This window comes from Cynocephalus volans, chromosome 7 (assembly GCF_027409185.1).
Source record: "Cynocephalus volans isolate mCynVol1 chromosome 7, mCynVol1.pri, whole genome shotgun sequence".
NCBI classification, from domain to species: Eukaryota; Metazoa; Chordata; class Mammalia; order Dermoptera; family Cynocephalidae; genus Cynocephalus; species Cynocephalus volans.
This window is the reverse complement of record NC_084466.1, coordinates 155142922-155164668: the sequence shown is the minus strand read 5'-3', so window position 1 is coordinate 155164668 and position 21747 is coordinate 155142922. Positions and strand designations below refer to the sequence as shown.

The following is a 21747-nucleotide window of genomic DNA, read 5'->3' as shown; positions in this document are numbered from 1 at the left end:
TTGGGAAGGAGTGTGAGCTCCCCAGACCCCGGCAAGTGACACGCCAGGCTTGCTCTTGTGCGGGAGGCTCCAAGGAATGAAGGCCTGCATGGGACGTCACATGTTGTACACAACTACTGAAAGTCAACTCTGTACCCCACATATATGTATAGTAAATTATCTTGAAAAAAAATAACAAAAAAACAACTGTCACCTGAACTCAAACTGCCTGGCACCCAGGCGGTCTGTTCGTTCTCTGCTTTACAAAGCCATAGGCACGTTCGTGTCACAGAAGGGGAGGGCAGCGGGCATCGGGCTACAGCTTTTCCGGGAACAAAACCCTGCTGGGCGCCCCGCTGGGCCCCAGGGTAGGCCGCCTGGAACTGAAGACCTGTTCCCTGCTCACCTGCTGCTCCTCGTCCTTGCTCAGAGTCACGCTCCCAACCATTTACACAATATCCCCAGTCCCTTCCCTCTCACTGTCAAGTCTGTGATTTTCTTCTCTCTCCCTTTTGTGACATATCTTTCATTTCCTTAATGTTATTTCATACACTTCCCTGTTTACTTAAACTCTAAAAAGAGTATTTACATACTAAATATTCCATCATATGCACATATCATAACTTAAATCAGTCCACTATTGGACATTTAAGTTGCTTCAAATTTTTCACAATTTTAAATAAGGCTACAGCAAACACCCTTACTATGTAAAGTGTTATATGCATTTCTGATTGTTTCCTGAGAGTACAATTCCTAAAAATAGAATCACTGTGTAAATAGTTATGGCTTACCTTTGACATGTTATTTCCAAATTGCTTTCCAGAAAGGTTACCTCAATTTACGCTTCTATCAACTATGTCTAAAAGTATCCATTTTACTGTACCTTCACCAGCACTATTATTTTTTAGTTACCAATATGACAGTAATTAAAAAAAAGTTTCACCTAACAAGGCTAAACATTTTTATATGAAGTGTTCATATTATGCTATGAATTATCTTTTCATGTAAACTTTTTTCCTACTCTGTATAGTTTTTTATTGGAGTATGTATGTTGTATATGTCTTCTTTACACTAAAGATACCAGTCATTTGTATACAATACATTTGCAAATATTTCCTTGGATTGTCCTTAACTTTGTAATTAAGTTTGTTTTGTTTTCGGTGGCTGGCCAGTTCAGGGATCTGAACCCTTGACCTTGGTGTTACAACAGCAAGCTCTAACCAGCTGAGCTAACCCGCCAGCTGTCATTAAGGTTTTTGAAAATGTGCTAATGTACTCAATCTTTTCCTTAGTGATTTCTTTCAATGCTTTTATGCCTTTCACAGTACAAGATCAGATAAGTATATGCTTGTGTTTTCTAGTAGTTTTTATGGTTTTGTTTTTTACATTTAATTCTTAATTCATCTGGAATTTATTTTAGTGCATGCCTTAAGGTCAGGATTTAACTTGATTTTTTTTTTCTTCAAATAGCCTATTTTTCCAATACCTCCCTCATTGGTTTGTGTTGATTCCACAATCCCATACTAAGTTTTATGTATATGGGGATATATTTTAGGATTTCTATTCCATTCTAGCTATCATTTTTCCAATTATTCGTACCTGTATTATACTATTTTAATTACTTGAACTTTATAAGGCATTAAAACTTTTAATAAGTCAAGTCCTTCCATATTCTTCCTTGATAAAGTTTTAATAGCCATTATGATCTATTTTTTCTTCCAGATAAGTTACAATCATTTGACCGGTCCCCAAGAACTCCACTTGAGGCTGCATTAAACCTATATATTAATTTGGCAAAAACTGAAAATTTTATAATATTAAATCTTGCCATTCTGGCATATGGTATATGTCTCTATTTTTTTTAATATTTATATCTCTCATTAACAAAATGTAGGGTTTTTTGTAATTCAAGTTTGTTTCTTTTCTTAGATATTTTTTATTCTATTTTATTTTCCCTATTATATTTATTAACCAGTCGTTGCAGGTATTTAAGAAAATTTCTTGTCTTGTAGCTGGCCACTTTTCTGAACCTCCTTATTAAGTCCAAGTATTTTAAAACTTGATTCCCTTGGGTTCTGCAGCAAAGGAATCATACCTCTTTATTTAATATCTTACTGAGTTGATCAGCCTTCTAAAATACTGTCTAATCATGAAATAACAAAATGTAACCTGCCAAGCACTGTTTTATGCATTTTTCATATATTAACTCATTAAGTGCTCACAACCCTATAAGTACTTCTATTATCTCTATTTTATAGATGATGAAACTAAGGTACAGAAAGGTTCGGTTAACGTGCCCGAGGCTACCACGTCGATAGAGGGAATCAGGATTTGACATCAAGCTCTCTGACTCTTGACCACATTCATGGGCTTCACTACTAATTTTGAAGAGGAATTTGCCAACCTTAAGAGCGATACTGCTGACCGTCTGAGATGACAGCTGTAATCACAGAGATCACTCATTCAACAGACACTTCCTGTCTCCCATGCGCCAGGCACTGTCCAAAGGCTGAAAGTATCCCTCGCTTCAAAAAATAAGATACTTTTTAAACTAGTAAAGGTGCTGAGTTACACACAATTTTTGTTTTGCATCTACACATATGCAGGTTTTCACCTTTAATATACTGATGACAAGTGTTATGTTAGGAAATTTCCTAATACTAAACAAACTTACCCTCCTGCATGACTCTCTTAGTTGGGTTGGAAGAGACTTATAAATACTGACAACCCATAAAAATAGCTTTCTCTCTCTCACTATCAGATTCTAGTAAAAAGATTATCCTCTGCAGCTTTACAGCTGCCTCTCTGCTCTGGAAAAGTACCAGGTGATTACTAGTACCTGGAAAATCTGAACAAGCTCACTGGTAGAACAATCCACAAGAGCCTATATTGGAGGTAATTCTTTAATAAATGGTCTAATTTCTTGCATGGATATTGCTAATTTCAGATTTTCTGCTTCCTGGGTTGATTCTGATGGTTTGAATTTTCCCAGAAAAAGTATCTATTTCAATGAAATTATCATATCTATTATAGACACAAATGCACCATTTTCTCCCCATGCCTAAATTTCCTCTATGAATCATTTTTATGTCCCCTTTCAAATTTATGATTTTTTTTCTTTTTTCTTAGATTTACAAGAGATTGCTCTATATTATTACAGAGCTTTGAGTTTAAGAGGTAACTTTTTACATTTCTCAATAATCTTTTTTTTAATCAATTTCCATTTTTATTTTCTTTCTTTTTTCTGCCTTTCCTTATGCTTTTTCTTTTTCTTTTTTAAATTGGTATTATTCTTTTCAGACATCTTGAGTCGATGGCTTAGTTCCCAATTAACCCAAGAGTTATCTGGAAAAATACTTTTTAAATTTGTGAGTGATTTTTTAAATGTTGTTATTTAAAATCTACTGCTGCATTGTGTCCAGAGAGTGGAGTAAACAGGCTGATTTGAGAAACGGATGTTTTCCTTCTGGCCTGCCGAGTATTGTCAGTGTTTTGTGGCTGTTCCACGGATACTTGTTTGCGGTGCCCGGACCTTTGCTCTGTGTGGATCATGTGACCGTGAGCTTTTTGAGCAAAGGCTTTGCATTTTGCTCACTGTTCTGCCCAAGCATGTGGTAGTTCTTCAATAAATATGGGTTAGTTTGAATTAATTAACTAAATCTAATTACTAGATTAGCGAGTATTTTTAAGTCTTTCAAAAACTTTCATCTTTTGTATCGTGTTCTTTCCACAAACTTTTTCTGTAATGCACTCAGCCCTTCAAGTGTGTGAGTATGTGTGCCCTTTTGCCTCAGGAAATCTCTTTGGTTGTGTCTTTGAAGTTGATTTCTGTTTGCTTCTTTAGAAACACCTAAGATTTTTAGTAAACAGGATAAGGCTGAAAAGCAGCAAGAGCCCTAGGGAGGTACGAGGTGTCAGGGGCAGGCACTTACGACCAAATGCCCAGCACAGAGGTGGTGAGAGCTGCTTTAATAACTAGCATTTACTGAGCATTGGTGTGCCCTAAACACTGAGCTAGAGAAGTTGTATTAGGTTATCACATGTGCCCCGTAAATACTCTGATGAATGAACGCATAAACAAACAAGTCAACGAGCCAGTCTGTCATCTCCACTTCTCCTCTGGGAACTGCTCATCTCTCAGTACTGTCAGGAGAAACTGAAAAAAATATTTGGGTTACATCAGAAACCCTCTGCGCACAAGCCTGGTAACACAGCACAGCTAAGGGCTAGATTCCACCTCCTACCTGTCCTTGCCACTTCCGTTCTTCAGATTCACATCTGTGCCATTAGAAATGAGGATTTTCACAAGCCTAAAGGAAACAAACTGTTGCTAGGTAAGTCACTTTGATGACTCAGAAGCCACAACGAGCAGTACAAACGAGTAACACTATTTTCAAGACACTCCTCTGCAGCACTTTCTGCTCCATCTCTAGAAGACAGCTGGTTTTGCAGAAAGGGCATTATTAAAACCAGAAAAACCACCTCTCCACACCAAAAACATGAGTTTTTACCCTTTTGCATGAATTATTCATTAAAAATCAAACTAAAGCACATGAAACAGATTGGACCATCAAGATAATTTACTGTCATTTTAATAGCCATTTTTCATATATTCTCAAATGGCAGCATTTAATGAAAAAAAATTTCTATTTTTTCCAAATGTAATTTTAGTAATAAAAATATAAATATGATTGGAAAATAAAATACTAGTATTAATGCTTATCTCTGTGCGGAAGAGATAATGAAGTACATCAGTGAAAATTATCTCTTAGCAACCTAGCAGGGAAGTTTGTTTTCCAGAATTAATATTCCTCCCCTTTTTTTTAATAATTCAATTTCCAATAAGTAGTTTTTCCAGGACATATAAACATATTGCTTGTAATTAAATGGCCGTGTCTCTTCCTTAACATATGATTATCTCCTGCATGTTGTATAACTTTATGATAAGAACTGAATTTGCGAGCCATTATACACACGGTACAGTTTAGGAAAGAGATAAGCTGGGTCCCTCTACAGCCTTTTCCCTCCCATCCCTATCCCAACTGGAGCCTTTGGGAGAAGTAAAAAGCTCAACCACTCAGAGAGGTAAGAAAAGAAGAGCCGTACCTGGTATATCCTTTCTGAGCAGCAACCATCAGAGCGGTAAAGCCAAACTTATTGGGAACATCAACCTTAACGTGACTTGGGAAAAACGGAGAGAAAAGAGATTAACATGCTCAGCACAGCTCCCTGTAGGTTCACAGCTGATGGTGCTTGAAAGACACAGGTGGCTAAAATGGCCCATTTTACCAAAAATTCCAATTTCTTCTGGGCCATTAAGTTTTTGTTGTCCTAGACTGCCCTGCCTAATATTTTAAAAGATTGAGATTTACAAGAAAAGAAGAGAAAATGGCTTTCATTTCACTTAAAACAGGCACCCCCTCCAGCTGAAAACCATCATGCTTTCTGATAAAACACTCTCTAACGAGCACCGCCTCTTTAAGTTAGCCAAGCACAGCACCTTCACTGCAGAGTTTCTCAGTCCCTGAAACGAGTCCATATTGGTGGAGACCCAACTTCTACCCTTGACTGCCACTGTCACCTACCGGGTATGGAGTGTTGCTGCTCCAAGAAGCAAGCAGAGGTCTTGGGGTCAGCTTAGAAGCTGTGCTTCTTATGAGAACCTTCTCTTACCCAACTTACGGAGCCCCGATTTACAAGTGACTAAGACACTCAAAAGTGTTGATTCAAAAAGAATCTAGATAACATTGTCTCCTTTTTTTTTATTAGGGAGGCAGCTTCAAAACTCTCATCTGCAGCAGCTATATTCACCATTTTTCTTTAGTGTTAAATCAACCTTTTAAAATTAAAATGCAGAGGATTTAGTGGTTCTCTAATTTCACCAGGAATTAAATGTGGGCATTTTGGGGTGAAATTTGCCTAAATGCTATGGCATGCAAGCAAGGGATAGAAATTACTTGTGGGAAGAAAATATGACACCCAGGCTTGTAATTTCCTTTTACAATTTTCATTAAATAATTACAAAATGTAATATTTACATGGGACTTTATGATCGTCTTCATTAACTATGCTTTATTAACTCACAGACACCTGAGATGAATTTTGGAGTCAGTTTCAAAGTCATGGGAATTTTTAGGAAAACAAAGCTACATGGTGTATTTCTATGCTCTTTATGGGCATTTAAAAAAACACTGGCAGAGTCCTCTCACCCTCCTTGAAGTATTCCAACAAGCAAATCTTCATCATTCACGTTGACAGCTCGATGAAAGTGCTCAATACTTATGGGTTCTCCTGAAGAAATTAGATGGAAATCAGTCATCCAAAAAAATAATGAAAGGAGATTCATTCCAGCTATGTCCCTCTTGTGGCCTTGAGTGGATGGCTGTTTATCTCCAAGAAGGCACTTGGCTAATCCTATATCTTACATTTCCTGCTCAGCTGTTGCTTTTACGGGGAGTGGAAACCAAATCTTGCTTTTGCATATTAAGAGAACAGTTACACTAACCTAAAGGCTTGGGACACGTTCAAGTTATAAAGTATTGCTTTGTAAGTGTTATTTTGACATTAAAAATAATCCTTTCAGATTTCACAAGATTTAATAAACGTCTCTTACGAGGAAGAAAAAACTCGGGAATTGTCACAACAAGCTAGTTTATTTGCCAGAGTCACTAAACTACTTGAACAAACAACAACAACAAAAGGACAAATTGCTTTAACATTTGAAATTGAAATTTTCAGTACTTCCCAGGAACACAGCACACATATTGGCCTTTTCCCCTCTAAGCTTGTGGGGGCAGAGTGGCTCGTCCCCACAGGCAGGTGGGGAGCACCATGAGAAAACCCGACTCAGGGAGACAGACTGCCAAGGAGACTGATTCCGAGTAAGACTGAGAACAATGGGAAACAGAGGGGAACATGAACTCTGCAGCGATGAGAATGGGGTGGGAAAGTTCCACGTGAGCAAAGTGCAAGGATAAAAGGCCTCGTGAAAGCAGCCCATCTCTCAAGGCATTTATTCCATGGTTTCATTTGTTTCATATTCCATGCCTTTTGAGTTTTTTAAATTATCATGATTAAGCTCAACTGAAATAATACAAGCACCTAGAAAAGCACCTGGCACATGGTAAACAGCTACCACAGGCCTGCTGTTGAGGTCACAGTGATGGCAGAGCAGCCGCCATCATTGCTTGGCACAGCCCCAGCGCTCTCCTACACCCAGCTGTGTGCCCAGCCCCCTCCCACACTGCAAACACCTACCTGACCTCAGCAGGCATCTGAGTTTATAATCAATGGTCTAACTCATCTCAAAGGTCTCATTCATTCGTTCAGCACATATTTATTAATTTACAAGCCAGCTCTTGTGCTAGGTACTGGGGTGGGGGCGCAGAGAGAATGAGACAAACATGGTCCTCCCCTTGTTTATTTAAACCATGGTGCCCACTTTCAGCTTATTATTCTAAACCCTAAAAGAAAATATCCAGCCCCTCCCCCATCCTGTGCCATCCTTCTGCACCCCCCACAACCTCTCTTTTATGGTCTGCCCTGCAAGATCAGGGGGTCTCCCAATTCCTGCTCCCCATGGTGGAAAGTCTCTCTGGGATGTCAGCTCATGGGCACAGGAGCCACTTTCTTCCTGGCTTCCTCGGAGGGTTTTACCCATGCAAAGTGAACTGGCCGGGCAACGTACATACTGGGAAAACAGTGGGGTGGAAGAATCAAGGGGTCTCTATCAGAACGACCTTTAGCCGATCCCCTTTCTTTGTTGTGGTAAGAAAAAATGTATGCCAAGTTAAAATTATTTTGAAATAATTTTGTCTGCTAGAGCTTGCCAATCTCTTAAAGATATTTTTTTTAGCCACATTATATATTTCCCTTTCATCATTCCACATGTATTTTTAGACCAAAAGCTTCAAATAAAACTATCACAATAAACCATCAAAGGACAAGGCTCACAGCTGTCCCTGGCCTTTCAAGGGAGGTCATGTCTAGCCCAGTGGTTTTACTAGGGGGCTAAGGAGGGAGGCAGGGTTTTACGCCCCTGAGGGCATTTGGCAACATACGGTGATATTTTGGGTTGTCACAACTTAGGGGATAGTGCTACTGGCATCTAGTGGATAGAGGCCAGGATTGCTGCTAAATATCCTACAGTATACAGGACAGCCCCCCTCCCCCCCCGTCCCCTCGTCCCCAAACAAAATGACAATAGTACTAAGGTTGAGAACCCTGGGCTAGATTAATATGGACTTCAAATCACCTACAATGTGACCCATTCGCACTTTAGGTGGATGAACTAAACCTATAGACTGTTTCTCTTCCCTCTTGCTTCCGAGAAAGGAGGGGAAACAGAGAGGTTGTAAAAGTCTCTGTTATCTCACCAAATGGCTCCCACTTCTGTGACTCTCAAATGGCCACTAAAAATATAAAAACAAGTCATTTGAATAGAATCACCTAGAAAAACATATGAAGCTAGCTCATCCTATTACTACTAAATTTTAAGATGTTATGGTATCCTAAGTCCTATTCATTAAGCTGTATATATAGGACTTTACACAGTGTTTTTTATAGTCTCCTCAAAACCACAAAACTGATTTTGTTTTAGGCGGCTGTCTGGTATGGGGATCTGAACCCCCACCTTGGTGTTACCACACTGCGCTCTAACCAACTGAGCCAACCAACCAACACTCAAACGACAAAACAGACTCAGGCTAAGTTGCCCCAGGTCTCCCCATCAGGAGCAGGCAGTGTCAGAGCTCAGCGCCAGGTCTTTAAGGTCACACTCCTTCCCTTTAGTATTTAATAAATGTTGAGGTATTTGACCAATTCACTATACGCTCCCATTCTTGTTAAATTTTGAATTCAGACATCTTAAATAAATATGATCCCCGACCCCCAAAAAGTGTCAAATAAAAGGGGATGCCTGAAAAGCTTCAGGAAAGTGCTAACTTCTTGGGAGTTTCAGGAGAGTTCTAACAGCACACCTGGCATCCCGCCACAGCCGTGCACTGGCCACCTCTGTTCCACACTGTCCATCTCACGTGAGCAGCAAGGCTTTCCTGGTGGGGGACTTCCTGGCACATCCTAACCAGGAAGCTCTGCAGCATGCAAATGTCAGACAATGAAGTCAGTCTATTTCACGCTTATAAGCCTGAGAACTGTTTGTAGGAAAGACCAGGGTATTTTGATATTACGGTATAATTAAAATAAATACATTGCCTATCCCAGCTTCTCAAGAGGTAATCAACACTTCTCAACTTATTCTGAGAACAAAGGGACACCTCACAGGGAGTGGGAAAACAACATAATTGCCGTCCTTCCTTGCTTGCTGAGTTCCAGCAAAAGGAAGCAGTGGCTGTGTTCAGGGTACGAGAGCTCCTTCTCAGCATTAACTCATGAACCCTTCTCACACTGACAGGAAGGCAAAAGGAACCGAGGGAATTTACTACTGGAACCCATACGAATCAACTGAGGCCCAGAAAAGTCTCACAGGCTACGTGAATTTGACACACACACACAAAGAAACAGAAAAGAAATGAAAAGGCCCATGTTTGCAGCATGCAGCAATCCTTTCTACTCGCACTATATAGGCAGGAGTCACAAAGAACAGAGGAAATTCCAGGGTGAGCAGAATGTTCCAGTCCTCCCACCTAAATCCTCCCAGGCGTCGTGGGCCCAGCCCAGGGGAACGCCACCAGCAAGTGCAATTGGATATCAGAAGGCAGGCCCCGGCCTTTGTGGGTTTGTCTTCCTACTGTTTGCTCTGAGTCCTGCAATCACACACATCAAACTAAAGCCGCCCGTGGTGAGGGCATCTGCAAATGCTCATCTGCACTGGATGGAACTCAGTCAGGGCCACATGAGCAGGGACATCTACAAGGAGAAGGGCAGGATGGTCTTTGGGAAGCTATTGCTCATGTTCTGTAAGAGGGTCATTTAGCTACAGATATTATAATATGGTGATAACACCTTTCTTGGTGGAATTTAAATCTTTATTAAAAGCAGTGAATAAGTCATGAGCTCAATGGAGAAGATATTTGCCAATTAACAAGTAGCAGCTGTTTTTCTTTCTTTTAAGAGCCCAACTGATTAAAATTGCATGCCTCATTTAAGCAAGAGTCTCATGTATTTTACCTGGGAAGAGAAAAAAAGGCTGAGCATCCTTTACTCAAAGTACATGCTTTTGTGATTCATTACAACCCTCTCAAAACCAAATGCAAATTATCAACCCACAGAAGCATTTTCCCTTGCTTTGTATAATGTGCACATTTCTAACTCTGTTTAGCATGAACTGCCTCCTTAAGGGAGTCTACTTTGGGTATTATAAATACAACAATTGCATAAGGGAGCAGCAGCCAGCCAGAAGGAAGAGTAAACCTGTAAACCTAATCTTACCACCCAGTAGAGTCCCATGAGGCTGAGCCAGTGTCCTGGCTGCAGACATTTATTCTCTTACCTGGCAGTGAAACTGTCAGGAAGCCCCAGCATACCTGGTCATAACAAGCACAACCTCGTCCCCATAGGAGGTCTTGTCTAATTACCCATGGAAGCCAGCGGACTGTAATAACAAATGCCCTGGACCAGCTATCCATGGCTACCCCTCCAAAGCCAGCTCAGCAAGGAGAAGGAACACTTGGCCTGCAGGTACAACCTTTGTCAGCTGATAAGCAGAGAGCTAGGATGGTTTCTACCTTCCTAAAAGAGCTCCAAATGGCACACCGACTCCATGTAAACTCTGGCCAGAAGCCCCTGCCCTGGCTTTGATATGCTTATAAGAGGATCTAAAGCCCACCATGACTGGTTACAAAACCAACCATGTTCACCCTCACCTGGCAGGTTCAGATGGACCTTCTCTGGCTAGTGGGAAATGGATCCATCTCCCAACAGACAAGAGTGTGCACGAGGATACAGGTGTTTCTCTTATACTCCTAATTCTGCCTCTGGGACTTAATTCATCATCCACCCATCTATTAAGGCTCTTCCACATGCTAGAGATGGCTGACCCATTGCCCCTACCCTTCAGGAGCCCATAATGTAGATAAGAGAAATAGAGGTAGACAAAAATGTAAAATAAGATGCCAGAAGTGCTGTTAGAGGTGGCAAGACACTGCTCTGCGTGGGGGAGGAGCTAATGAGTAGGGGAGAGAAGGGGAAAGCTACACAAGGAATCCCCCGAGCTGAGCAGTGGAGCAGCTGCTCCGGGGAGGATGCCAGAGGCAGGGGAGTGCAGGGGTGGTCAGGGACCTGGGGGTGGCTGGGGATAGCAGAGGACAGGAGGAAGCTAAAAGGTGGCCTGGGAGAGCACCCTTTCCGGGGTTCCCCAGAGGCTCTCTTCAAATGCTGGGCTCCCTTTGCCAGCTTCCCCTCCTGCCCTCCTCTCCTCCATGCCCTGCAGCCCCTCAGCACAGGGAGCACTCACCCACCTTCTATGGTCTGCCTTCTGTGCCTTCCCCAAGAACTCCAAGAGCTAAATCTCTCCCATGTAGAAGCAAATGCTTTCACCATCACCAGATTAAGGATCTTTCCTGACCAGCATCTCCATAATTGACCATTTCACTTCCAAAGTCTCCTCTGAAATTATAGTCATTCACACCCAGCTGAGCATCATTTGGGAATGGATGCAGGGTCACCACTCTCAGCTTTAACTAAACTGTCCCTAGACTAAGATCCAGTTCCCTGATGCCACATTTGCAACTGAAGATATTACAGGGTTAACTTAAAATCTGAATTAAGTCCACACAAAAAATGTCATGAATAAATGCCTAACAGACGCCGTTGAGAGCCACAGAAAGTATATACTGTAAGTACAAGCGACATTCCACAATGAATAAAACTGAAAAGTACCTTTACTCACAAAAGGAAGATTTCCTTTGTATAACCAAAAAAAGACTCACCTCTGTGTTTTCAGTAGATGGGCCTGAGGAACACTTATGACCATTTAATCTTAACAACGTTCTTGTGCAAAGATGACACTGAACACACACATCTCTGAAATACCAATCTCAGAAAATATCTTCAAACTGAACGGGGACCAGAAGGAAGTGGTCAGAGACATCGAGTGGCTCTTTTGTCCCCACCTCTGTGTGGGGCTGTCCCCTCCACCCCTAGGTCCCCGTGGCTGGAAACAGCTCTGTTCGTTTTTCTTCCTTTATAATGCCCCCCCTGCCCCGGAATGAGATTTATGTGGCAAGACACACAGCGAGTTTGTCCAGAATGGACACGTGCTGGTGGACCTCCTTCCCTGAGGACCCAACGGCAGGCAGCCTGTCCTGCTGTGTGGGACAAATTGCTCAGCCCACGCCCCGGGTCCATTTCCTAGACAGGTGATTCCACCCTGTCATGATGATGTCCACTGATGGAACAGTCTTGGCACAAAAACAGCTCTCCCAATTTGTGAAATCATAATTAGATTTCCTTTATGTTATATGTTACAGCCAAGCCCAGCCCGGAAACAATATTATCACAGTGTTTAAAAATGGAACTGTTTCTGCTTCCAGTAAGACAAAGCAAAAGACAGAATGTTTTTACCTCCAAGTTGCTGTCATCTTCATTTATCTTTATTTATTTATTTTTTTTAATTTTATTTTGTCGATATACATTGTGGCTGATTATTGCTCCCCATCACCAACACCTCCCTCCCTCCTCCCTCCCCCCTTTCATTTATCTTTAGATGAATGAGTGCAGAGTGTTTGTATACTCACTGGTCGTAGATACCGAGACAACCGGGCTGTACTCATATTCTCCGGAGGGGCTGGTGACCTTCAGTCGAAATCTGTACAGTGTCCTTGGTTCCAGACCTTCGATGACATGCTTTGTTGCATATCCCCTAGACAGGAGACACATGCTGATAACACCAGGTAATCTAATCTGCAGTCTCCAGCAAGTTATGAGAATAGCAAGTGGAAGCGAGTTTTGAATACCATCTACTCCCAGTATAGATCTGATCTTGGTTCGTCGAACTCCTTGAGAACAAAGGACAAGTCAGCATGGCACCTCTATCCTTAGCCAGCACCTGCCCTCTCTGTCCCACAGGGCCTAGCCCACTACCTGACACACAGCTGGGGTGCAATTTTATACTTTGGAGAAATAATCACATTAACCCATGACATTTGTCCTCAAGTGACAAAGTTTCACATTTGAAAGATAAGACAGACAGTCAAATCGTATAAATGTGATTTTCAAGTGAGGTCTTTGAGTGGGTGGGTGAGGCTAATAGATGGCTGCATACCTATTGCAGGCAGATTAGCACTGCAGGAAAAGGACCTGAAGGAGTCAAGTCCGTGATTGCTTGCAGCCCATGAGCAGCTGCCGGCACAGCTGGGGAGTCAGGCAGCGCATCCGAAACTGGGCCACATGGCTCAGTTCATCGAGGAATGTTTGCGGGAAAGAGATGCTAAACACTTCTAGAAAAGAAATCTGACTCGAGGCTCGCAATGGAAATCCACATGCCTCCAGAGGGAGGAAGCCGAGTCAGAGCATTTGGAGCCTACAAAACGAACAGCAAAAACTGCAGTCAATCTGCCTGCCTGCTCAAAGATGCTGGGATCCCCAGAAGAGCTAACGGCCCCACCCCGCCGGGAGGTGTGTCCCAGGGGCCTGGCTTTGACTCGGCACCCATTCCAGGATGCTGATCTCCAGAAGTCCACCGAGTTGTATGTTGTTCCCAATAGTGCCCAAAACCTCAGTTTCCCTTTGCTGCCAAAAATCTTTATTGGTATCTGTCTAAATTCCATGAATCCCTTTTCAAATCCTATATTTAAGTTTTTCTTTCCTCGTACCTCAAAGCCTTGATTTTTGAGAGGGGGGTGGTGAGGGTGTGAGGGTGTGTGTCCTATTTCCAGCTCTTTCTTCTTTCCTCTTCAACACTCAATCCAGTTCTGACTCTGCTCCCTTCGGAACACCCTCCATTGCTCCTTAGACTCCAAGCTTACCACTGTTTTCTCAAATTTTTTTTTTCCTGTCTCTAATTTTTCTTTCATTCTCAACAGATTCTCTGCAGAGGCGAGAACCATACTTTGGGATTCACAGCTAATTTTTCAAGGATGTTTATGTGCAACCTAAATATTTAGGTATCAATTCCATTCCATGCAACTCAACAAAAGTTCCTAGTGCCCATTGATTGTGTGGTGCTGGGCCAGGCTGGAGAGGTAGCTCTGGACTAGCTCAGGGCCAAGAGCAATCTTTCAACAATGAGTTAACCCTGTCTCCTGCTGAGGGATGGGGTGGCAAGAAGAAGGGGGCAGTCAAGGATAGTGAGGAAGGGACAGCTGAGTCAGGCTGAAATGACAGTACTGGAATTAGCATCATGACTGATAAAAGCTCGCCTGAAAACATGGCTTTAGATCTCGGCCAGGTCCGCATGCTAACACCTTACCTATTCATGAAACAGCCTCACCCACTCACACCCAGACCTCACTGGAAAAGCAGTCCTTCCCCCGAGGGAGGAGGCACAGCAGTGTGTGTCTAGAAAACAGATCCCACACTCGCTCTAAAGGGAGAAGTATCCCCAAGATAAAACCCAGGAGGTCATCTAAGTGCCTCTGCCAAACTCATCCATAAACAAGTAATTCCTCTGCTATGAGGGACAAGTGAGGGTGAGAGGGAGTAATACGCCAGGAGGGCGGTCCCCTGGTGGAGGGGGACTCAGGTGAGCAACTTCCATGACAGACAGGGAGATGTTGGGTAAGAAGAACACCCAACACCCAGGAAAGGCACAGTCCAGGTGCTGTCACTAGTGCGAGAGTGGAGGGTGTGAAAGAATCTGGTGCATTTCAGAGAGGGGAGCTTCAGTGAAACCTGAAGACCTATGGAACAATTTTTGAAAACTGGAAAATATTACAGAGACCCTCTTTTGCTTGGTGTTTCTCTCCTTTGTCATTTACCCAAAATGTGAAATTTCAAGGTGAAATAAAGTCCTGAACACTCATCAATTCCTTTTTTGCATGGCAAGTTACTTCAGGCACCAATATGTAAATGACTTCTTGGGGACAGCTCTAACAGAGCCAAGTAAAAAGTGAAGCATCTATAGGCACCTCTGACCACAAGTCTACGCTTCCCTGCTCTTGCTGGTATGTTCAGCCTCCTAACTGATATCATCTTGGCTTGAAGCACATTTCTCTTCACCTAAAAGAAGTACGTTCGAATGTCAATCAAGTTGGTCTCCAACAGTCTCTCCCCAGCCCTCAGGAACACGTTCCTCTCCCCTTAAACAGGGTGGAATGTGGCAGAAGTGATGCTGTACAGCTCTGGGCCTGGGCCTTCAGATGCCTGGAAGTTTCAGCTTTCACTCCCTTGGAAGCTAGCCAGGTAAAGGAGTATAACTCCCCTGCTGGAGAGAGAGGCCACTTGGAGAGACAGAGTCAGTGGCAGATGTCAGACAGTGAAGGGAGATAAAGAAGTCCGGTCAGCTCCCTGCTGTCCCAGCCACCTGAAGTGAAGCATCCCACACGAGTGAAGCCATTTGGTTCCTCCAGCCCCAGTAGAGCTGCACCTGCCAAGACCACAAGAAGCAAAGACAAGCCATCCCTCACCCCCTGCCCAAATTATAGATCACAAAGCAAAAACAATCACGTTCGCTCAAGCCACTGATTTTGAGGTTGGTGTGTTATACAGCAACAGATAGCTGATATATCGTGTGTATACAAAAAAGAAACCCTAAGAAAGACAATGAAGAAATGATACCAACGGCATTAAGAAAAACATTCCAATCAAGAAACCAAGAAAGTAGAGAAGTGCTCAAAATAGATATAAATACATTTATCATAAAAGTAAAAGCTCTAAGACCAAGATAAATACTCAAAAAACTACATGGGTTAAAAACTAATAACTATTAAAAAGCTAAAATGCATCAGTCTGGCACAAAGTCTTATGAGTAGATGGATTGTATTGTCAAGTAAGGTCCACGAAAGCTTAGATATCTGAGTCACAGAACCTGAGCCCTCAGCAATTTGTGGCACCTGAAGTGACCTGTAGGAGTTCGATGGGAATATAGCATCCAAGCCCCAGTGGGAGTCAACACAAGGTGTCGAAGACTTAACATAGTTTTAGACCAAAATAAGACCGAAAGTGCCCCCAATAAAATCCACATTTGCTAAATATCACGAAGATCACTCAAGTAAATAGCACCTTATAAAACTAGGAAAGAGAGATAACAAAATGGTTTTAGAAAACACAGGCTACTCTCTGAAATCCAGGGTCAATGCTTAGCCTCTCCATACCTCTCCTAAGAAATTTCAGACCACTCAGCAGTGGTTATGGGCTGAATTGTGTCCTCCAAAAAGATATGTTAAAGTTCTAACCCCTAGTACTCAGGATGGGACCTTATTTGGCAATAGGGTCGTAGAAGATGTAATTAGTTAAGATGAAGTCACACTGGAGTAGAGTGGACCCCTAATCCAATATGACTGATTCCTTACAAGAAGAGGGAAATTTAGACAGAGACACAGAGAGAAGATGGCTGCAGGAAGACAGGGGCAGGGATTGAAGAGGTGCTGCCACAAGCCAAAGAATATCTGGAGCTACCAGATGCTGAAGAGGCAAGGAAGGATACCTCACTCTGTTCAGAGGGAGCATGATCCCACCAATACATTGATTTGGGACTTCCAACTTCCAGAACTGTGAGAGAATTAATTTCTGTTGTTTTAAGCCAAAAAAAAGAAAAGGAAAAGAAAACACATGCTACTGAGCCCACTTATGGAAAGCTGGAGACTCATGTCACTAGAGATGACCCCCAAAGAATACCATAGACACAGCAGAGGCCCCGGGTCACACTGCCCACCAGGGTACTCCCAGCGATCATAGTGCCCACACGTAACTAATAAGAGCAGCTCATCGAGCCTCTGGAGAGGCACAACTTTACACCACTTGGACGTGGTAGCTTACAGAATGAAAGAATCTTAACACTATTTCCACAATAGAGAAAAAAAACACAAAAATGTAAAGCATACCCTTATTTTTGTTATAAGTCAATAAGCAAATATTTGATGCAAGAGCTGAACAAACACAAGAAACTAAACATTGCAACGCCCAAGGATCCAGCTCCCAGACTTCCCTTTCCTGTCCGCTCCCTCCCCAGCACGCCCAGCTAGGCATAAGGACAACCAGAAGTCTGTTCCTCTGGCCCGTTCTTCCCCAACAGCCTCCTTGACATCTCTGCTGGGATGTCTGAGAGCCCCACACTGAGCTTCCATTCCACCCACAGTCTTCCCCATCCATTATCCGAGTTGCTCAGGCCAGAACCTTGGGGCCACCCATGAAGGCTGGATTATCATTCAAAAATATGGGGTGCCCGCCCAAGGGTTCTACATCCCTGCCCAGTGGAATTCAGATACGGCCATGTGCCTTGTGTTGAGCAATGGCATATAAGCAGAGATGTAGTGTGTCATCATGTATGGAAGCTTCAAGAAACAGAGTGCCACGCTCTCCCCCTGCCACAATCATGACCGTGTCCAGGCAGAGGCCACTCCACCACCTGGGCTGTGGAGGAAGACAACACAGAGCTCAGCCACGGCCGACCCACAGTGGGCGTTCCGTGCAGCATGTAAACCGCTGCTGTCAGAAGCCACTGAGCTAACAGCCTCTGCTGGCTGTTACATACCCCTTAACTCTCCTCTCTGTCTCGTACACATCCCATATATCTGGTCCACCAGCAACTTTTTAAAACCTACCTTTATTTATTTATTTTTTTAAATTTTATTTTGTCGATATACTAGAGCATGCCCTGAATTGACCCACTCCTCACCCTGCTCTGCCGTCTCCCAGCTGCATCACTGCAAAAGCTTCCTCACAGTCCTCCTGCTGCATGCTGCTGCCTTGCCTCCCTGTAGCCTGTTCTCAACTCGGCAGCCCAGGGATCCTCATAGAACATCCTCATGCCACCTGCAGCTTAGCAACCACCAACGGCGTTCCCTCCTCTCGTAGTAACAGCCAAAGTTCTCTCCGTAACCCACGGACCCAAGTGGTTACCTCTCATTACCTTGCTGACTTCACCCATTTCCCTTCTCTTTCTTTGCTCCACTCCTCTGTGTTCCTGGAACAGCCAGGCACACCCCACCTCAAGGTTCTCTCACTTGCTACGTGCTCTGCCTGGAATGTTCTTCCCCAGACATCTCTCACTTGCTTCAGGTCCTTACTCAGAAGTTACCTTCTCAGTGAAGACTTCATCTCTACCCCAGGCCCCCAACTTTTCCTCTCCTTTTTCCCCTTAGCACTTATCACCATGTGAATGCTATGTATTTTTAGTTATGTATCTTATTTATTGTCTGTCTGCCTGTCACATCCCAGTGCCATATCCCCAGCATCCAGAACAGCGTCTGGCACATAGTAGGTACTCAATATCCATGCTGATAGAATGAATGGAATGCACAATACGGGCACCAATTATCACAGGAATTTAGGGGGGCAGACAATAGGATAGTAAGGGGAGCTTCTCAGCCAAGGTAGAATCTTACTTGGGCAGAAGAAAGAATAAGGTGATGGGGGAATTGTGTCCAAACAGGGAAATGGCTAAACACACACAGAAAAAGTCAAGGAGTATTCAAAAGTGAGTGGATCTGATCGGAGGGTTTGCACTCAGAAGTCAGAGGCAACAGGAAAGGCAGGTCGTGGGCAAACTGTGAGGGCATCCAACAAGAGTGTAAGGAGCGTGACCTTCCATCCTTCAAGCAATGGATATTCACTGAAGACAATCTGACAAAAAGAAGATTAAAAAGAAAATTAACCCAGCAAGGTAGAATGAAGGGGATAGAAAGCAAGAAAGGAGAGAGGAGGCCAGCTCCTTCAGTCAGGAAATATGCTGGGCAGTTGCATGAGCCAGACAGAAAGAGCAGCTTGCCTCCTAGCAGGGTGAAAGGTCCCAGCCTAGTGAGAAGCACGGAAGGGGCTCTACAAAGGCAGAACTCACAGAACCAGACAACAGATTTGTATGAGAAGCCACAGAGGAGAGCCCAAGTCTAAGAGGGTGCCACTGACTCAAGATTAGTGACTGATGAGAAAGAAACAAGTCAGGAAGAAGCTTGTAAACCCACTATTCCCAATGTCTCTTTAAAGAAAGGCATTTGCTAGTTTTAATGATATCTAGGAAAAGTGACAGAACGAAGCAAAAGAGGTCAAGATTAATATGGCCTAATTCTGCCACCTAGTGTCAAGGCTTGTACTGTAATTCTGAGGGGATGCCAGCACTTCAAAACCCTCCATAGAGTTGGGGTACACAGGCATGGCTGCCAGCTCCCGATGCCAGGCCAGCCTCCGAGGGTGTTCCCTGGCCCAACAGCAACCAGGTCTCTGGGGAGAATGCAAACGACACAGATGTACACCAGGCTGGAGGCCAGTGCACGTGGCTGCTGTTTCTCTGTCCACCTGGTTACCCTGCAAAGGAAAACAGCCCAGAGGAGAGGACAGCATGTCCAGGACTTCTCCACCTACCGTGCCCACGCACAGCCCCCGGTATGAGGGAGATGGGGGGAAGAAATGATGTCCTTTCCTTTCTCCATAGAAATACGTAATACCGCAAATCACACTTTCAGAAGGAAACTACCCTCAGAGAGCAACACGTGACATGATTAAGATAGCATTTTTGTGTAGTCAGGTGGGAATTATTTACACATGGTATCTACATTTCAGATAATGCTTCCCCCCACCCCACACCCCCAGTATAGACGGACATTTCTCAGATACCAGACACCATCACTCGGGTAACAGCTGAAGCCTTCACATACACCCTGACATCTGCACCCCTATCACAATGCCACCTTGATTAAAGGTTAGAAAATCTGGACTGCATCCATGCCAATATCGCAGTTGTGATACTGCACTTCAGTTTTCCAAGATGTTACCATAGGGGAAATGGGTAAAAGATGCAGAGGATCTCTGTATAATTTCTTATAACTGGACATGAATCTACAATTATCTCAAAATTAAAATATAATTTAAAAACATATTTATGTATCATTTTTGGTATTCCTGAGTCAGAGAGCCATTTTGCAAGTGGTAAAGTCATCAAAGGAAAGAAATAAGTCAGAGTTGATATGCAGACTAAGAGGAAATGACTTCTTGGTCACTCCTGTTGCATTCGTTTATTCACACAGCAAATAGCGTGAGGGCTGCCGTACACCCGCAGGCACTGTCGAGCAGCTGGGGAGAGAGTATTAAGCAAGCAGGAACCTTCTCAGCCTCTCGCTGGGTTTAAATACTGGTGGGGAGACAGAAAATGAACAAGCAAGCAAGTAAAATAATTCCAGCAGAGCTAAATGCTATGAGGCATATGAAACAAGGTTCTGAGATAGAAGATGCCTGCGGTGGGGGGATGGTGACTTCAGATGGCCTTTTGAGGAGGCGATGTTTGATCTGAGATTTGCATGGTGTGAAAGAGCCAGACAGATAAAAACAGAAGGAAATGAATTCAGGCAAAGGAACAAGCAAGGCCCTGATGTGGGAACCAACTTGTCCTGGCCGAGGCTGAAAGAAAGGTGGCTGGTTTGGTTGAAGAGAGTTGACAGGGGGACTATGGTATGTCATAAGATCAGAGAAGTTGGCCAGGGTAGACCATGCAGGCCCCATTCCACATGAACAAAACAGCCTGATGGGAACCTCATCTAACTTAAAACTATCTTTTGATTCTGTCTCTGTGTTTCGGATTTTTAAAATATACTATTAGAATACTTCAGAAATGAAAAAACCTCTCAAGGATATAAAAGCTTTAATTTCCAAGTTACTGCTAATGCTTATTTTCCAAAACTTATAATTCATAAAAAAGCATAAATGTAAATGATGCTAACTTATTTAATTTCAAAATAAGCAGTGACTTTTTAGAAACAATAGAGATCTTTCTAGCTAGTCAGGAAATCAAAGCGAAACATTCCACCTACGTATAAATGATGCCGTAACTGTGCATTTTGGGGTCTTCTTCTTCAATTGAGAATCTAAACCATTGCTCCTGAGGTCCTTGCCGCTTAGCTTTCTTTTCCAGATCCCAGTATAATTCAATGCTGTGATGAGTCACTTTGCCCACGACAGGTGGATGGGGCTTTGAGGATGGCATGATTTCTAAAAAAAAAAAAGAAAAGAAAAAGAAAAGAATGATACAGGATTTCAGGACCCCATTTCATAAGGAAGAGAGACCAGCTAAGCGGATTACAGCTGCTCAATGACCAAACTGCCTTTCTGCACATCAGGCATACATACATACGCCCCATTGCTTGAAAAACACCCGAAAAGCTGACGTGCTGCAAAATTTAGCTGATGTAGTGAGCGACCACATTCTTCAGCAAGCGGACTATACCGTACCCATCAATATCATACTTCATTCATGGACCCTTCCAAAAGGCTGGTTAACATATCAAACTAATCAGGTTGTTCTTTTGAATTGATGAAACTCACTATTACTGCTATAATCCTTCAGTGAACAGGCTAGTAAACAGAGCCAAGAGACGAATGCTATATCTGGTTCAAATATTTGTAACACAGATGACAAAGTGTTGGCATCTATTCTATAAAAACAGCTCTTATAAACTAACCAAGGGGGAAAAACTCTAAAGGCTACTAACCAGGCAAAAAATGAGCAGAGCCCAAAACAGCAAGAACAAATGGCCAATGTAACATACAAAAAGATGTTCATATTCCCTCGTTTTCACAGAGGTTGATAACAATGGGGTACAGTTTTATATCCAGTCAAACACTTAGAAAGGATATAACTATTGGAAGAGACAATGTAGGGAGAAGATACTTATAAATTGGTTCTGGGGAAATATGAATTACAGTCTTTTTAGAAAGCACTGT

At 43.0% G+C, this 21747-nt stretch overlaps 1 protein-coding gene across 1 annotated transcript in view; it reads right to left on the bottom strand.

The window, feature by feature from the left end:
• FANK1 (fibronectin type III and ankyrin repeat domains 1) overlaps positions 1-21010 on the bottom strand; it is a 28313-nt gene extending 7303 nt beyond the window's left edge. The window contains exons 1-5 of the mRNA XM_063103422.1: positions 20838-21010; positions 12675-12799; positions 6189-6270; positions 5086-5160; positions 4224-4289 (exon numbers count right to left, since the gene is read on the bottom strand). Of these exons, the coding sequence (XP_062959492.1) occupies positions 4224-4289; positions 5086-5160; positions 6189-6270; positions 12675-12799; positions 20838-21010 (521 nt within the window). The remainder of the gene's footprint in view (positions 1-4223; positions 4290-5085; positions 5161-6188; positions 6271-12674; positions 12800-20837) is intronic.
• Between the last annotated feature and the right edge of the window lie 737 nt (positions 21011-21747).